Below are 18,528 nucleotides of genomic sequence, written 5' to 3' on the forward strand. Positions count from 1 at the left end.
CAAAATAGAAGTCCACAATGCTCTCGATACTTCAACAATAATGGTAGATTTATGAGCAACAGTTTCAATGCCAGAAACGAGCAAGAACAACAGCAATTTACACTGCATCCTAACTCTCAGCTCTCTAACAATAATTTCCACTCATTCCAACCATGCAGTGTATGTGCCAATTACGGATATTCGTCTTCTCAGTTGTCAACGGGAAACAGTTGCAATGCAACTGCAGTGGCGAATACTCCATTGAATGAAAATGCTCCATCTTTCGATTCAAGAGAAACTTCTTGTAAACAGTTCATTTCTTCTGCTCCTGAAGCAACATTAAACGAACGTCGCGGGTGAACGTGGACCAGTTTGCTCGCACTAACATAATGGAGGGTCCGTCTAAATCATATCGTAGTGATAATATAAGCACAACTTGTCAGTATGCTGTATTAAGTAATTCCGTTTTATCTGAAGTTGATCATTGTTATCCACTTTCAATATTTTTCCAGTTAGATTGGTACGAAGATGAACCTACTTGGACTTTAAATGATACTGGCATACCTACTCACATTACTGATCAACCTCTGATCACAGGAACTGTTTGCGGTATTACAATACAGTGTGTCATCGACAGTGGAAGCCAGTGTAATTTAGTCAGTTATGAATTATGGTGCAGTATAAAATCAATTATTCCGAGTGCCAAACTGGATACAGTGGATCAACTTAAGTTATTGCCGTTTGCAGGACATCAGAAGTTTCGTGTTGCTGGTCGAAAGATTATAAGTATTTCAATTAACTCGGAGGTTTTTTCTTTGGAGATGTTTGTATTGAAGAAACTGCATGCTGAATTAATTCTCGGAATACCATTTTTAAGGCAATACAAAGCTGTACTCGATTTTAGAAGAAACCAAATTAGTTTGATGGCATCTACTGGTTCCGAACTGGTTCAGCCATTTAACTCTAGCAAAAGCACAACTGATAGGGATCGCTGCCAGATGCAGGAAGTTACTATAGTCAAAGAAGCAGAAAATTTACTTATCGTTTCTCTAGATCAGATCACAACGAAGGTACGGTCGTGTGAATCACTCAGCATGGAGCAGCAGTCTCAGCTTGAGAATCTAATAATAGAATATCATAGGCTGTTTTCTGATCGACCCCGATCTGCATTCGTAGATCCTTATCAAATTGAACTAGACACAAAGGAACCAATTAAGGCACCTATATATCCGGTACCGTTCGCCAAAAGAGCAGCATTAGAAAAGGAACTAGAAAAATGGAAAGCCTGTGGAATAATTAAAGAGATGTCTTCGCCTTATTTAAACCCTGTACATATCGTACCAAAATCTAACGGTGAGTGGCGTCCAGTGGTGAATTTTCGTCGCCTAAACCAACATGTAATTTCACCACTTACCCATGTTGAACCGATAAACGAGCTACTTCAACATTTTAAGGGTGCAAGATATTTTTCTTCGATTGATCTCTCCTGTGGATATTTTCAAATACCACTTACGCCCGACTCGTATAAGTACACAGCTTTTTCGTATCGAGGACGACAGCATGTGTTTTGTTACTTGCCATTTGGTATAAAATCAGCTGTTTCTGTTTTTGTTGAGAGAATGAATAAGGTGTTTGGACCAGAGACTCGTTCATTTCTGATGATATGTGTGGATGACATTTTAATATTTAGCCCAACAATAGAGAAACATTTTGAACATCTTGATTATGTTCTACAGACATTGCAGAAGACGAACATGTACATAAAATTTCCCAAATGCAATTTTTTCCAAACTGAAATTAAGTGTTTGGGTCATGTGGTGTCTTGTTCCGAAATTAAGGTCGATCATGATAAGGACTCAGCTATTCTACAGTTTCCTGTTCCTCAAAACAAGAAGTCACTTCGCAATTTTTTAGGACTGGCAAATTGGAGGAAACGTTTTATACAGGGATTTTCAGATATCGCTAGTCCATTATATCATGTTTTACGCAAGAATGTGCCTTTTTATTGGACACCTCAGTGTCAAGAACCTTTCTTGTTACTAAAGAATGCTCTAATTTCAGCACCAGCATTGAGTTAACCCGACTTTGAGTTGAGGTTTTGTGTTTCTGTTGATGCAAGCCAGAAAGGATTGGGTTGTGTACTTTGGCAAGTTGATAATGGTGAAATTCGTGTAATACAATACGGCAGTCGTGCTCTTAGAGGAGCAGAGATTACATATAGTACACACGAATTGGAATGTTTAGCTATATTATTTGCTCTGGAGAAATTTGCTATATATCTTAAAGGAACTGATTTCAACTTATATTCGGATCATAAGTCGTTGTCTTGGCTTAAAACTGCACAAACACTTAATTCTCGTCTTACGAGATGGTCTCTCAAACTGCAGTGTTTTGATTTCACGTTATATCATGTCCCAGGGGTTTCGAATAATATTGCTGATACGTTGAGCAGATTTCCGCCTTGTACTACTTATTGTGCACTTGATGATAAATTATATATCAATCAAGTAATTGTGGAAGATTCACAAGATGGTACTTCCTCTATTTGGCTAAAAGCTCAACGAGCAGATGAAAAATGTAATAATATAATTTCTCACCTGGAAAATAGTACAACTGATAAAGACTTTTCAAAGTATCTTCTTTTTTATAAACCCAATTCAGAAGAAATTTGTAAACTTGTAGTGCCACGTGAGCTTATACCTTTGGTATTCCACAAAATGCATGATTTAAATGGACATTTTGGTTATCAGAAGGTTTCATCAGCTTGTAGAAGGGCATATTTTTGGCCGTACATGAGGAAATCTATTAGAAATTACCTGAAAGATTGCTTAGAATGTGCACGAACCAAGATTGTAGGTCGGCCATTGCGGAGAGATGAATATCACGTCTTTTCTCAACAACCGCACGATTTCCTCTCTATTGACTTAATCGGAAAATTACCAAGATCACATACATATGAATATCTTCTCACAATTGTAGACGTTATGTCAAAGTTTGTTATGATTTATCCGTTAAGAAAAGCGACTGCCAGAGAAATTATCAATAGTTTTGAAGAACAATATTTTAAACATTACCCTGTATGTAATGTATTATTATCAGATTGTGGGAGCCAATTTACATCAAATGAGTGGAAAACCTACATGGATTCAAGGAAAATTAAGCATATTACTACCACTACATACAATCCGAAATCTAATCCTATTGAGAGGTACAATAAGGAGATTGCTAGATTACTGCGATTCTTCTGCAATGATAATCACACCAGTTGGTATACAAAAATAAATTCTAAATAATTCTTGCTCTTCAGTTACCGGATTATCTCCCAGTGAACTTTTCTTACATGAAGATATGAAGGACTCAATATTTGAAGAAATCGGCTGGCCGGAACAAATTAAAATAAATTTCTCGTATCGGACAAACGGATTTCTTCAAATTTACAGGAGAAATTACTTACCGAATGCAGTTTCTTTATGCTTGTGGAAGTTCAGGGAAGTGTTTTCTCGCATCGTTCATTGAATTTTGCCGGTAAATCATCTATTTTTCGATATATATGTGTGACCAATGCACGAAAGCTCTTGCATCCATTTACTTCCAGGTGGATGTAGCCTGTGTGTGATGACGTAATCCCGGTCAGTGTGTCCAAACACGTGTTTTTGTAACTGAAGAAGGTACGTTTCTGCAAATGGTTTGTGGGGCTATGTGTCAATGGTTCGTGGGGCTATGTGTCAATGGTTTGTGGGGCTATGTGTCAATGGTTCGTGGGGCTATGCGAGAATGGTGTGTGGGGCTACGCATATTTTTTCGAAGCCAATTTTTAACTACTATACGTGACCCTACCTAACCTAACCTTACCGGAAATGGTTCGTGGGGCTATGTATGAATGGTTCGTGGGGCTATGCGTCAATTGTTTTTGGGGCTATGTAGGTATTTTTGAGTACGGTGGGGTGGAAACACTGCATGCCGAGTACGGTAGTAAAACTGTGACCGCCATTTTGCGTGTTACCGAAGGCAAAAAGAAACGAAGAAAACTTACTCAAATAGAGCTTATTTCCGTGAAATAAGCAAAATGCCACCTTCAGCAATGTTTCTCAATGCAGAATACGTAAGTACGAATATTCAAATTAAATGAACTAGCAAATTTCAGCCGTTTGTCCGATACGAGAAATTTACCCAAATTAAATCTTTGCCATGGAAACGCAAATTGTTTTTAGCGGAAATCAGGACTAGACAATCTAGAAGAAGTAGAAAGATTAAGAATGCATTGAACTCGATTAAACTTCAAACAGGAGACTTGGTTATGATAAAAAATAGGCATGTTAGTTCTAAAATTAACAGCCAGATTCATAAATTGTTCAACTTGTATATTGGGCCATTCTCTGTCAAAGAAATTAAGGACAATAATGCAATTCTTTACACAATGAACCAGCAATATTATGACAAGGTGAACTTTTCAAATCTTCGAGTGTTTAACTGTTCGGAAGGAAAGAGGAATCAACTCTTGTATGAGAATTAAATTTATGAGAGTAGATACTGGAAAAAGGAAACCATTCTGTTTATCGTTTTGTACAATTGGATGTTGTATTATGTTCTGACTTGTAATTACCTGTTAGGCACAAATCTGTTTATGTGCACGTTGTTGTCGAATGTAACTTTGTAACTTTGTTTTAGTTATGTTGATAAACATCGGACTGATTTGTAAATGAAAACTCCTCCTTGCTGTTTGGTAGTTTTCATTTTCCCGGAGGAGGGGAATGTTGTGACGGTCCTGTGAATCCCCACAATATAATTGTATGTTTATTGAAATTATTAATTTCATATTATAGAAATCACTTTATATTAACGGTTCAAAAAAATGTATAATAATTACTTTGTACAACGTGAATTATGTTTTATGTTATTTATTGCGCTATGCGCTGTATAAACGAGATATTTGGAATTCTAACGTTGCTATAGCAACGAGAATCAATAGTCATTGGGTGGTAGTGTGTGTGGGAAAAAATGGAAATATAGGTAATAGTGAACTGCATATTGCTCAGTTATTTCACTAGTATATAGACCCATAGAAGTTGTATCTTCACCTTCGCGTTTTAGTTTAAAATATTTATGAACGAAATGTTCTTGCTCGCTTTGCTCGCATTGTGATTGTTTTCTGTAATGTAATGTATTTAAATAATATATGTTGTATATATGTATTGAATAAGCTTTGAATACGTACACAATTTAGTGTTAGCATGTTGCACATGTATTTTCTTATTTACATGTTGTATATGTGTAAAACATATATTGTACATGAAAGTTATACATGTTACATGTAGAAAAGGAATTATCTTCGGAATAGTGGTTAGCACATCGCGCTGCGACGCCAAAGGTCCCGGGTTCGAATCCCGTTCGGGCTTTGTTGTTTGTGAATGTCCATTCATCAATTTCATCATTTCATCACTCATCCCCATCTTCGAAATTAGCCAAGAGATACAAAACGCGAAGTAAAATAAACTAAATCAATCAATCAATTATCTTCGGAATACATGTATCATTCGTTTTCTGCCATTCAAAAATACAATTTGTGTCCTTACATTATGTGAAATTGACTGTGTTCAAAAAATATTTCAAATAGTTTGTTCCAAACAAATGCTTTAGTCCTGACTTCTACCCCTTGGTTCCGTAATTTATGATCTTCGATACTACTACTACCACTAGTAATAATAATGCCATTATTATTATTAGTAGTAGTAGTAGTAGTAGTATTGTTGTTGTTGTTTATGCTGTTGGCACGTTCATCCTGGTACTTGTCCCCCCCCCCCCAGACAAACATTCGTGGTTGCGCCTCAGGGGCAGGATTACATCGTAAGCACCTGATTGCGTCACCCACGATTCCCCGATAGAGCCAAAAGTTTTTTTTCTCTCCTTGGTGAAGCTGTAAGTATCTTGGCAACAATGCAGTAGAAGCTGCTTGACTATAAGTAAATGACTTTTTTTTTCCGAAACAGTACTCAACACACGTGGATTGTTTCGCCTTGTGTTGCCTCAGGCGCTATTTTTCGTTGCAACTTGTAGACACTCGGTCCTTGCTTGTTATGTAAAATTACGTAATTGGCCTTGAACTTCATTGCACGTACAGCCTCCCCCTTGTGAGTTTGTGCAAAATGTCAGAGGCGTTAGTTTGTTTTCGTTTTTCATTTTACTTCCTTAAAACAATTTGAGTAGCAGTATTGCTCTAAGTGGAAGAAATTTGGGGGATTTTCCTTGAGCTTTGGGGCCAGCTGGGAAGATGTAATAATTAAAATAATAAAATAATGACAAAATCTGAAATAATTAAAACCTGGGCAGATTGAGGGGTGGCGCCATTCTGGTTTCTCCAGAAGAGGTTGGAGCGTCAGCGCACCGTACAAAACCCCAATCAAGGATCAATTAATGAGTCGTTCTGTTTTTTTGTTTTTTCTTTTTTTCAGAAAGGCTATTACACTAGTAAACTAAATAACAGAATGAATTGTGAAGAAAGCAACAAATTATTCTTATTACCCTTCTGGTTCAGAGAAGTGTTGTACATTGTAGCGAAATCGGTCAATGTGTTTCAAGATGACGCAGATGATGGTGGAATTCGAACCCGGCACAGCTTAACGCAGGGTTGGTAATGGTCCAAGAATTTTAAATAAATTCAATTCCGGTCCAGGAGAGAACATCAGCAATGTAAAACGGGTTCTGGACCGTAAAGAAGCTTTCAATCTGTAAACTATTTCAATTCGGTCCAGGAACCTTTATTCCGGATCAATTTTAAAAACGGTCCGGGAAACTTTTTTCCAGATCAATTTAAATCCGGTCCGAGTTCAGTATAGAAATGAAACAACACACAATTTGTACCGAATTGTGCGAAAACGTTCCTGTCCTGTAGCGGAACCCAATAGAACCCATTCGAATGTGTGGGTCCCTGGAATTTTAACATCCCTGGCTTAACGTACCTACATCGATCTAGAGGTGGAGAACACAACTATGCATGCCGTTCAAAATATGCTTGCTAGAGACACACGGATATGGGGTGTCACCGTGCAACAATCCTGAGAAATTTCCACAGGGTGTAAAGAAGATATGAATATATATTTTTTAATAACATGTTGCTCGTTGAGACCTCATTTCGACGCTACGACCCCTCGAAAGACGATTTTATGTTGATGTACGCAATCACCTAATAAAAATTCATGGTTCCCATGATATTAATTTTATTTTCCGAAAAGTTTTTAATAAGTTAAAACGCTGGGTATCGTGATAAATATTTTTAGGGAGGGTGAGGTCGTTGATAAAAAAAATGAACAGCAAAAAAAAGTAACGACTATAATAAAACGCAAATATGATTATTACTTTAATCAACATTAATGAAGTATTATGTTATTAGCAGGTCCCGAATTTTTATGACATTTCGTCTTTTTTCCTTATGTAGTATGCAATGCTCTTAAGTGTTAACATACTCTGATTATAAAAATGTGAATTCTATTGTGCAACTTTTCGTCATATTTTCTATTTTTTTAAGTTCTAGGTAATTTTTTCAAGTTTTACGTCATATTTCTGTTATTTTTCAAGTTTTACGTCATTCGGGCAATTTTCGCGTTTTACCCTTTTTTCTGGTCTTTTTTTGACGTAATTGCAGAAAAAGAGTAATGTAATTGCGTTAAGTTTCACCCACTCATTTTTAGCCATGGCTGACATTTATCACCTTTATGTCTGTATCAACGGAAACAAAAATTATATCGCCACGTGATCGTAGGACATTTCCTACTGCAATAATTTTGAATAAGTTAAGATTCTTACAGATTTTTATACTTAACATTCACATACACCAAGAAAATTTCAGTTCTGTTACAGAAATGAAAACTATGCCATACTAATTGTCATACCCTGAAATAAAGACAAAATTTTGAAGTCATTTTTAGGTCATTAACATCCAGGCCCAGTTTATTACAAATATTATTATTGTCATTATTACTAAAACCTTGTAGAGACAGTTGTACTTGATGAGTGAATATTCGATACTCCTACCAAGATGATAAACTTTGATTGATTCAATTTTAAGTCCACCTTAGGCACAGAAAGGCTAATCGGGACTGGACCTACAGTTTAAAGTGGGATCCGAACCACTATATGTGCCTCCACCGGGTATCGAACCCGGAACAACATGATAAACTATTTCGCTTTGGTTTTCTAATTTTATTTTAACGATGTTCCAACTTCCACACCGAAAAAATGGCTTCCGAAATAACGGTTTGTGACCTTCAATTTCCGCTGCTATCCAACTATCTTGTAAAAATTACCTCGGCCGTTTTAAAAGTACTTGCCAGTGCCACATAGTTAACTTTAATCATTGTAATTTTAATGATTTAGTTTTTTTGTAAGAAAAGCATATTGAGCGCAATTTACAATCAATATCAATCTTCATGCACGATAAAAATATTCAAACACATTTGAAAGATTTTTCTTATATATCTCAATGCAGAATATGTATAAGTGTGTGTCTGAGTTTAATATTCCATGGAGTTAACAATCAGCATGTTCGCTTCTCATTCTAGCCACAGCACAGACAGGTGACGTCATGAATGCTCGCGCTCACAAGAAAATAAGGTTGCGTTCTAAGCAGTGGCATTGGCGGATTTTATTATTATTATTATCATCATCTTCATGATCAGACTATTATTATTATTATCATCATCATCGTTCTATTACTTTTATTATTATCATCATCATCTTTGGGGACAGGGGTCCAGGTTCGAATCCCGGCCTGGGCATTGATGTTTGTGAGTGTCCATTTATCAATTTCATCATATCATCACTCATCCCCATCTTTGCAAATTAGTCAAAAGTGCAGAAAAGCGAAGTAAAATTAACCAAATATTTTCTTTTGGTAACTTGATATTAAAGATGCCAATTTCCAAGGGGGGTCGACTGATGTGTTCGACCCCCCCCCCACCACCGTCCTGACACCCTCCAGATAAATAATTATGGGTAAATTTCTACTGAAAATATATTCTGTCCCGTGTATCACTGGAGCAATGCCGGGCATAGCGGTGGGCAGAGCGAAGCTGCTGCGAAGCCTGGTAACTGCAGTATGTTTCCCTCCCTCCACGTTACCCCTCCACGTTGGTGAAGCCATCTCGCGTCACTACTTGCGCGGAGACTAGTATTCGTTCCCTTCCTCCAGAGCAGGGTTGTTAGAGGTCCAGGAACCTACAAATTCTAATGCGTTCTATTGGGTTCCGCAACAGGCAGGGGTCTACTTTCTCGCAGAATTTAAATTCAGTCCAAGTTGTGTATTGTTTAATTTGTAAAAGCTTCTTCGACCGTATTTACATTCATCTAAAAAAGAAAGGTTCCTGGACCGTATTTACATTCATCTAAAAAAGAAAAGTTCCTGGACCGTATTTACATTCATCTAAAAAAGAAATGTTCCTGGACCGTATTTACATTCATCTAAAAAAGAAAGGTTCCTGGACCGTATTTACATTCATATAAAAAAGAAATGTTCCTGGACCGTATTTACATTCATCTGAAAAAAGAAAGGTTCCTGGACCGTATTTACATTCATCTGAAAAAAGAAAGGTTCCTGGACCGTATTTACATTCATCTAAAAAAGAAAGGTTCCTGGACCGTATTTACATTCATCTGAAAAAAGAAAGGTTCCTGTACCGTATTTACATTCATATAAAAAAGAAAGGTTCCTGGACCGTATTTACATTCATCTGAAAAAAGAAAGGTTCCTGGACCGTATTTACATTCATATAAAAAAGAAAGGTTCCTGGACCGTATTTACATTCATCTGAAAAAAGAAAGGTTCCTGGACAGTATTTACATTCATCTGAAAAAAGAAAGGTTCCTGGACCGTATTTACATTCATCTGAAAAAAAAGAAAGGTTCCTGGACCGTATTTACATTCATCTGAAAAAAAGGAAAGGTTCCTGGACCGTATTTACATTCATCTGAAAAAAAGAAAGGTTTCTGGACCGTATTTACATTCATCTGAAAAAAGGAAAGGTTCCTGGACCGTATTTACATTCATCTAAAAAAGAAATGTTCCTTGACCGTATTTACATTCATCTAAAAAAGAAAGGTTCCTGGACCGTATTTACATTCATATAAAAAAGAAATGTTCCTGGACCGTATTTACATTCATCTGAAAAAAGAAAGTTTCGTTGACCGTATTTACATTCATCTGAAAAAAAGAAAGGTTCCTGGACCGTATTTACATTCATCTGAAAAAAGAAAGGTTCCTGGACCGTATTTACATTCATCTGAAAAAAGAAAGGTTCCTGGACCGTATTTACATTCATATAAAAAAGAAATGTTCCTGGACCGTATTTACATTAATCTAAAAAAAGAAAGGTTCCTGGACCGTATTTACATTCATCTGAAATAAGAAAGGTTCCTGGACCGTATTTACATTCATCTGAAATAAGAAAGGTTCCTGGACCGTATTTACATTCATCTGAAAAAGAAAGGTTCCTGGACCGTATTTACATTCATCTGAAAAAAGAAAGGTTCCTGGACCGTATTTACATTCATCTGAAAAAAGAAAGGTTCCTGCACCGTATTTACATTCATCTGAAATAAGAAAGGTTCCTGGACCGTATTTACATTCATCTGAAATAAGAAAGGTTCCTGCACCGTATTTACATTCATCTAAAAAAGAAAGGTTCCTGGACCGTATTTACATTCATCTGAAAAAAGAAAGTTCCTGGACCGTATTTACATTCATCTGAAAAAAGAAAGGTTCCTGCACCGTATTTACATTCATCTAAAAAAGAAATGTTCCTGGACCGTATTTACATTCATCTGAAACAAGAAAGGTACCTGGACCGTATTTACATTCATCTGAAATAAGAAAGATTCCTGGACCGTATTTACATTCATCTGAAATAAGAAAGATTCCTGGACCGTATTTACATTCATCTGAAAAAAGAAAGGTTCCTGGACCGTATTTACATTCATCTGAAAAAAAGAAAGGTTCCTGGACCGTATTTACATTCATCTGAAAAAAGAAAGGTTCCTGGACCGTATTTACATTCATCTGAAAAAAAGAAAAGTTCCTGGACCGTATTTACATTCATCTGAAAAAAAGGAAAGGTTCCTGGACCGTATTAACATTCATCTGAAAAAAGAAAAGTTCCTGGACCGTATTTACATTCATCTGAAAAAAAGGGAAGGTTCCTGGACCGTATTTACATTCATCTGAAAAAAGAAAGGTTCCTGGACCGTATTTACATTCATCTGAAAAAAGAAAGGTTACTGGACCGTATTTACATTCATCTAAAAAAGAAAGGTTCCTGGACCGTATTTACATTCATCTGAAAAAAGAAAGGTTCCTGGACCGTATTTACATTCATATAAAAAAGAAATGTTCCTGGACCGTATTTACATTCATCTGAAAAAAGAAATGTTCCTGGACCGTATTTACATTCATCTGAAATAAGAAAGGTTCCTGGACCGTATTTACATTCATCTGAAAAAAGAAATGTTCCTGGACCGTATTTACATTCATCTGAAAAAAAGAAATGTTCCTGGATTGTATTTACATTCATCTGAAAAAAGAAAGGTTCCTGGACCGTATTTACATTCATCTGAAAAAAAGAAAAGTTCCTGGACCGTATTTACATTCATCTGAAATAAGAAAGGTTCCTGGACCGTATTTACATTCATCTGAAAAAGAAAGGTTGCTGGACCGTATTTACATTCATCTAAAAAGAAATGTTCCTGGACCGTATTTACATTCATCTGAAAAAAAAATGTTCCTGGACCGTATTTACATTCATTTGAAAAAAGAAAGGTTCCTGGACCGTATTTACATTCATCTGAAATAAGAAAGGTTCCTGGACCGTATTTACATTCATCTGAAAAAAGAAAGGTTCCTGGACCGTATTTACATTCATATGAAAAAGAAAGGTTCCTGGACCGTATTTACATTCATCTGAAAAAAGAAAGGTTCCTGGACCGTATTTACATTCATCTGAAAAAAGAAAGGTTCCTGGACCGTATTTACATTCATCTGAAAAAAAAGAAAGGTTCCTGGACCGTATTTACATTCATCTGAAAAAAAGGAAAGGTTCCTGGACCGTATTTACATTCATCTGAAAAACGAAAGGTTTCTGGACCGTATTTACATTCATCTAAAAAAGGAAAGGTTCCTGGACCGTATTTACATTCATCTAAAAAAGAAATGTTCCTGGACCGTATTTACATTCATCTAAAAAAGAAAGGTTCCTGGACCGTATTTACATTCATCTGAAAAAAAGAAAGGTACCTGGACCGTATTTACATTCATCTGAAATAAGAAAGATTCCTGCACCGTATTTACATTCATCTGAAATAAGAAAGGTTCCTGGACCGTATTTACATTCATCTGAAAAAAGAAAGGTTCCTGGACCGTATTTACATTCATCTGAAATAAGAAAGTTCCTGGACCGTATTTACATTCATCTGAAAAAATAAAGGTTTCTGGACCGTATTTACATTCATCTGAAAAAAAAGTTCCTGGACCGTATTTACATTCATCTGAAAAAAGAAAGGTTCCTGGACCGTATTTACATTCATCTGAAATAAGAAAGGTTCCTGGACCGTATTTACATTCATCTGAAAAAAGAAAGGTACCTGTACCGTATTTACATTCATCTTAAAAAAGAAAGGTTCCTGGACCGTATTTACATTCATCTGAAAAAAGAAAGGTTCCTGGACCGTATTTACATTCATCTGAAAAAAAGAAAGGTTCCTGGACCGTATTTACATTCATCTGAAAAAGAAAGGTTCCTGGACCGTATTTACATTCATCTGAAAAAAGAAAGGTTCCTGGACCGTATTTACATTCATCTGAAAAAAAGAAAGGTTCCTGGACCGTATTTACATTCATCTGAAAAAAGAAAGTTTCGTGGACCGTATTTACATTCATCTGAAAAAAGAAAGGTTCCTGGACCGTATTTACATTCATCTGAAAAAAGAAAGGGTCCTGGACCGTATTTACATTCATCTGAAAAAGAAAGGTTCCTGGACCGTATTTACATTCATCTCAAAAAAGAAAGGTTCCTGGACCGTATTTACATTCATCTGAAAAAAAGAAAGGTTCCTGGACCGTATTTACATTCATCTGAAAAAAAGAAAAGTTCCTGGACCGTATTTACATTCATCTGAAAAAAGAAAGGTTCCTGGACCGTATTTACATTCATCTGAAAAAAGAAAGGTTCCTGGACCGTATTTACATTTATCTAAAAAAAAAGAAAGGTTCCTGGACCGTATTTACATTCATCTGAAAAAAAGAAAAGTTCCTGGACCGTATTTACATTCATCTGAAAAAAGAAAGTTTCGTGGACCGTATTTACATTCATCTGAAAAAAGAAAGGTTCCTGGACCGTATTTACATTCATCTAAAAAAGAAAGGTTCCTGGACCGTATTTACATTGATCTAAAAAAAAGAAAGGTTCCTGGACCGTATTTACATTCCTCTGAAAAAATGAAAGGTTCCTGGACCGTATTTACATTCATCTGAAAAAAAGAAAGGTTCCTGGACCGTATTTACATTCATCTGAAAAAAGAAAGATTCCAGGACCGTATTTACATTCATCTGAAAAAATAAAGGTTCCTGAACCGTATTTACATTCATCTGAAAAAAGAAAGGTTCCTGGACCGTATTTACATTCATCTGAAAAAAGAAAGGTTCCAGGACCGTATTTACATTCATCTGAAAAAATAAAGGTTCCTGAACCGTATTTACATTCATCTGAAAAAAAGAAAGGTTTCTGGACCGTATTTACATTCATCTGAAAAAATAAAGGTTCCTGAACCGTATTTACATTCATCTGAAAAAAAGAAAGGTCTGGACCGTATTTACAGTCATCTAAAAAAAAGAAAGGTTCCTGGACGGTATTTACATTCATCTGAAAAAAAAAGAAAGGTTCCTGGACCATACTTACATTCATCTGAAAAAAAGAAAGGTTCCTTGACCGTATTTACATTCATCTGAAAAAAGAAAGGTTCCTGGACCGTATTTACATTCATCTGAAAAAATAAAGGTTCCTGGACCGTATTTACATTCATCTGAAAAAATAAAGGTTCCTGAACCGTATTTACATTCATCTGAAAAAAGAAAGGTTCCTGGACCGTATTTACATTCATCTGAAAAAAGAAAGGTTCCTGGACCGTATTTACATTCATCTGAAAAAAAAGAAAGGTTCCTGGACCGTATTTACATTCATCTGAAAAAAGAAAGGTTCCTGGACCGTATTTACATTCATCTGAAAAAAGAAAGGTTCCTGGACCGTATTTACATTCATCTGAAAAAAAGAAAGGTTCCTGGACCGTATTTACATTCATCTGAAAAAAAGAAAGGTTCCTGGACCGTATTTACATTCATCTGAAAAAGGATAGGTTCCTGGTCCGTATTTGAATTCATCCGGAAAAAATGTTCCTGGACCGAATCAAAATACTTTACAGATAAAAAGGTTGCTTACGGTCCAGAACCCATTTACGCTTGTTGATTTTCTCTCATGGACCGGAATTGAATTTATTTAAAATGTCTGTTCCTTTAACAACCCTGCTCCAGAGATAAACGGAACAGAGTATAGTATTTACCTTTTGTGGGTCCAACGAAGTCCAGAGCGTGTCCCAGCAAGGGAAGAGATTTCGGCGACGGAAACTTGCTCGCCAATTTCACCATCCTGGCCCTGGTGTGTCTGTAGTAGAGTATCCAGCAGAACGCTATGGGCAGAAGGAGCAGCGTAGTCGCGTTCCAGAGATGGGACAAGGTTCCGGCGACGCTCAAGTCTCCAGCCATCTTTGGAAGATTTTCGTAGCACTGCACGGTCTCCTTTACAACTCTGGAGTGTGGAAATAGCAGCAAGTGGTCTCCGGATCGTACGGGAATAAAACGAAGAAACGAATCTCTCAAGGTCGCCCTTGGACACCCGATTGAAGGAAGTCGATCTGGGGGGAGGGGTGAAGGTCGTCGTGTCCGGCTATTGGCTCGTTCGCGTGCGCAAAGTTACGCAATTCCTTACCTTTACCCTTCAACCATTTACATGGCATGTGCTCAGGGCCAGATCTAAAATGCCGCTCTTCTTAGGCCGATGAAAAATTGCCGTCCCCCAGGGCTCGAAATGGACCGGAACGGACCGGATTCCGATTCCTGAATATCTGGAATCTTCCCGTTCCGTCTCGTCACAATTAGCAACGGAGATTATTATTATTATTATTATTATTATTATTAAGATATTTCACTCCATTTTCCTTTTCAGTGTACACTAAATTAACTCTTTAATGTTATATATTGTAGCCTTCGTATGAGCCTCCCCCTAATGTGAAGAAATATAAAGTGTATAAACTACCATTAAAGTATTGAAAAATAGGGTGTCCCAAAATGTACTTTACAACTTCAATGTCATATAACGAGACTTGTAATTCACTTATAAAAACAAAATAAATTTATGTGATGCACCAACTCAAAAAGTTTTGTTCTGTTAGGTAATGAATAACTTCCTTGTCTTTCCAGGTGGCAGGTGCAACATAATTTGAGAAATGGAGTCTGAACAGGAAAAGGCGTAGTGTGTGGCTTGGTTTATTGGAACCAAGTCAGACACCCAAGTCCAGAGAAATTTTCGAATTCGCACATTAATTGTGCACAACTCTCCCTAGAGAACTTTACGTTCATGCTTATAAATAGTTACTGCCAATTCTGCACTAACCTTGAAATTTTTCTTGATAAGATTGGGGAAGCATCCGATGCCTATAACAACTACAAATTTCTGATAATTGCGGACGCAAATTCTTCCTCCCCTTGGTGGCACAGCGACAAAACGGACCCCAACGGAGATTTGATGGAAGATTTTATTGCGAGCCATAAACTCTTTGTCGAAAATGCTTCTGGAAACACACCAACGTACAGTGAAAGAGCAGGGGCCTCCAGCAATGTAGACATCACTTCATCAAACAACAAACTCTTAGGAAAATTGCGGGGGTGGACGGTCTTCGACATGGAAGACACGAGTGACCATAACATAATCACCTTCACTTTATTAACTGACATTAACGAAACCACAACCACCCATACAGCACAAATCTTCCAGGGATATCCATTGGATATCAACAATGTCCAGATCAGATCCATGGATATTGTGGATATTCATTGAATGTCTATTAGATATACATTTCTGGATATCCAATTCTGGATATCCTTTGGACGTCTTAGAATATCCAAAACTAGACATCTAAAACTCGACCAATTCTTGATATCTTATACACAGCCTAAACGTGGGCAGAACTGGTTGTAAGAAACATTGTCCAATTCCGAATATCCAATACGTCGCCAGATGTCTTCCAAAACTGAATATCCAAAACACATTCAATTCTGGATATGCAAAACATATCCAGATCTTGTCCAAAACTGGGTATCCAAAATACATACAATTCTGGATATCTAATACATTCTAGAACTGATCCAGAACTTGTTATTCAACAATGAACATAAATAGGATATGTTTCGAATATTAGAAAATGGTAGGGGTGTGCGGGATCCCGAAAAGTCGGGACCGGGATCGGCAAAAAAAATTCCCGTCCCAATCCCCACTTCTGGAAATTATTCCCGACTTTTCGGGATTCCGAGCAGTCGGAAAATACCGAATGGTCATTTTTAAAAGTCGTTAATTATAGAAGTTTTCTCTGCTGTAAATGTCTGAAACTTATCGAAAATTGTTCGTTTTTGTACCAGAAATGCGAAAACATTCACTTAAAGTGAAAATGACGTGTAGAATTCGAGATTTCCAGAGAACATTTCCCATCCCGAAAATTTCCCGAATTTGTCGGGAAATTGCGAATTTTTACCGTCCCGAATGTCGGGATTTAAAAAATTTCCCGTCCCGACCCAAAAAGTTCTGTCCCGCACAACCCTACAAAATTTTCAAGTATTCCCGTTGTGTATACTTTTTATATTTTATCTTGCAATTGAAACAATAATTGCATTGAAGCATTAGCGTCTCTAAACTTATTTACTTCTTATATTTAGAGATTTAATATTTTTCTTCTTAAAATCAGAAAATTTCGATTTAGTCTTACTAAACGCTACAATACAATCGAGACTAAAATCGAGTAAATCCTACTTAGCTCAACCGGGAAAGCCCGTTCCTTATATATATTTAGCATAGACAGTAGCTATAAACATCATTTTGAATTCGTGTGTTTTACGCCTGAAGCCTGAGTGAATCAGAAGCTTCTGAGTGTTTTCCTTGTTGGTGAGCGTCTTGTTATTTGCTACTATCAGCGATTGAAACTTTTTAAAATCTTAGAATCAGAAACGCTACAATGCACTGCATACAAGAATCGGGCCAATGCTCGCTTATAGCATCACAAATCTCCAAGGAATATACCCAGAGTAGCACACAAGCTAGCGGAAAGTTTACGATATGCTTCAAATGTCAAGATGGACGCAAGCTTGAAGTAATTATGTGGTACTTAGCGTGGGTGGGTACATTTTTAAAAAATATATAACAATAGACACGCCCATTTAATATAACAATAGAGATACTCGTTAGACATAAACAATAATGACAAAATGAAATAAAACCGAAATACAGTGTTATGAAATGAAATGTGGGTACATTATGATGTTGATGTTACCTGCAGTCGGTAGATGGCACTCGCAAAATCTATAAAAGAAACTTAAGTTTTCGTAACACAAATAATGGTATATTTGATTATGAATATAATGAAAAATTGTGTTTTAATATCCTTCGAAAGATGTGTGAACATTAATCTACAAGGATGAGAAGAAGATGTAATACAGTGAATAAAATCTCCCATCACCAACCCTTCTGTTTCATGACTATATAATCATTAGCTATGTGTGGTGGAACGCAAGTGATCGGTTAGTTCGTATGAACTTTCCAGCCTGATCATTACCAGGCGTAGTTAGAGATAGGTTATTGCCTATTTTTGTGGGAGTAATAAAAGGTTTATTATCCATTTTGCCTTGACTCATCTCACTCAACAGGTCGCTAGGTGCCGTGACTTGCCGCGAGTTGATAGCTTCCTGAAGATGAGGCCTTGTTCGAAGAGGTTTATTGTCCGGTGGAGAAAAACTGACACACGTACTCAGAGTTAGGTTAGTTTATATGAACTTTCCAGCCTGCTAATTACCAGTGCGTAGTTATAGGTCGGTTAGTTCATTGAACTATCCAACTTGACTAGTGCCATATTTTAAGTGGGAGCAAGAAAATTAACAACAAGCATTGGTGGATGACTGTTGCATGCATCATTTCATATCGAAATAATATCCAAAACAGATCAAAACTTGTACTTTTCATGTTCATACAATATCCAAAGTACGTACAAAAAATGTCTAGATAAAAGCATAATGTTCAGATTACGTTCCACTTGATGTCCAAAACATGTCCAAAAGTGATCCGAAACAGTCCAAACATATCACGTATGCGGACAAATGGATATCCAGCAGATATCCAGTGGATGTCAATTGTACATTCCTGGATATCTTTAGGATATCCAGAACTTCCGACACAAATATCCAAAATATATCCA

At 36.7% G+C, this 18,528-nt stretch overlaps 1 protein-coding gene across 1 annotated transcript in view; it reads right to left on the reverse strand.

Annotated features, from left to right (window-relative positions):
• Nucleotides 1-14,855, reverse strand: part of LOC145987925 (cytochrome P450 4c3-like) — a 143,826-nt gene extending 128,971 nt beyond the window's left edge. The window contains exon 1 of the mRNA XM_083122744.1: nt 14,575-14,855. Coding sequence (XP_082978870.1) covers nt 14,575-14,776 — 202 coding nt within the window. The 5' untranslated portion in view covers nt 14,777-14,855. The remainder of the gene's footprint in view (nt 1-14,574) is intronic.
• Nucleotides 14,856-18,528: the final 3,673 nt, after the last annotated feature.

Source organism: Lepisma saccharinum, chromosome 5 (assembly GCF_977018435.1).
Source record: "Lepisma saccharinum chromosome 5, izLepSacc3.1, whole genome shotgun sequence".
Taxonomy (NCBI): domain Eukaryota; kingdom Metazoa; phylum Arthropoda; class Insecta; order Zygentoma; family Lepismatidae; genus Lepisma; species Lepisma saccharinum.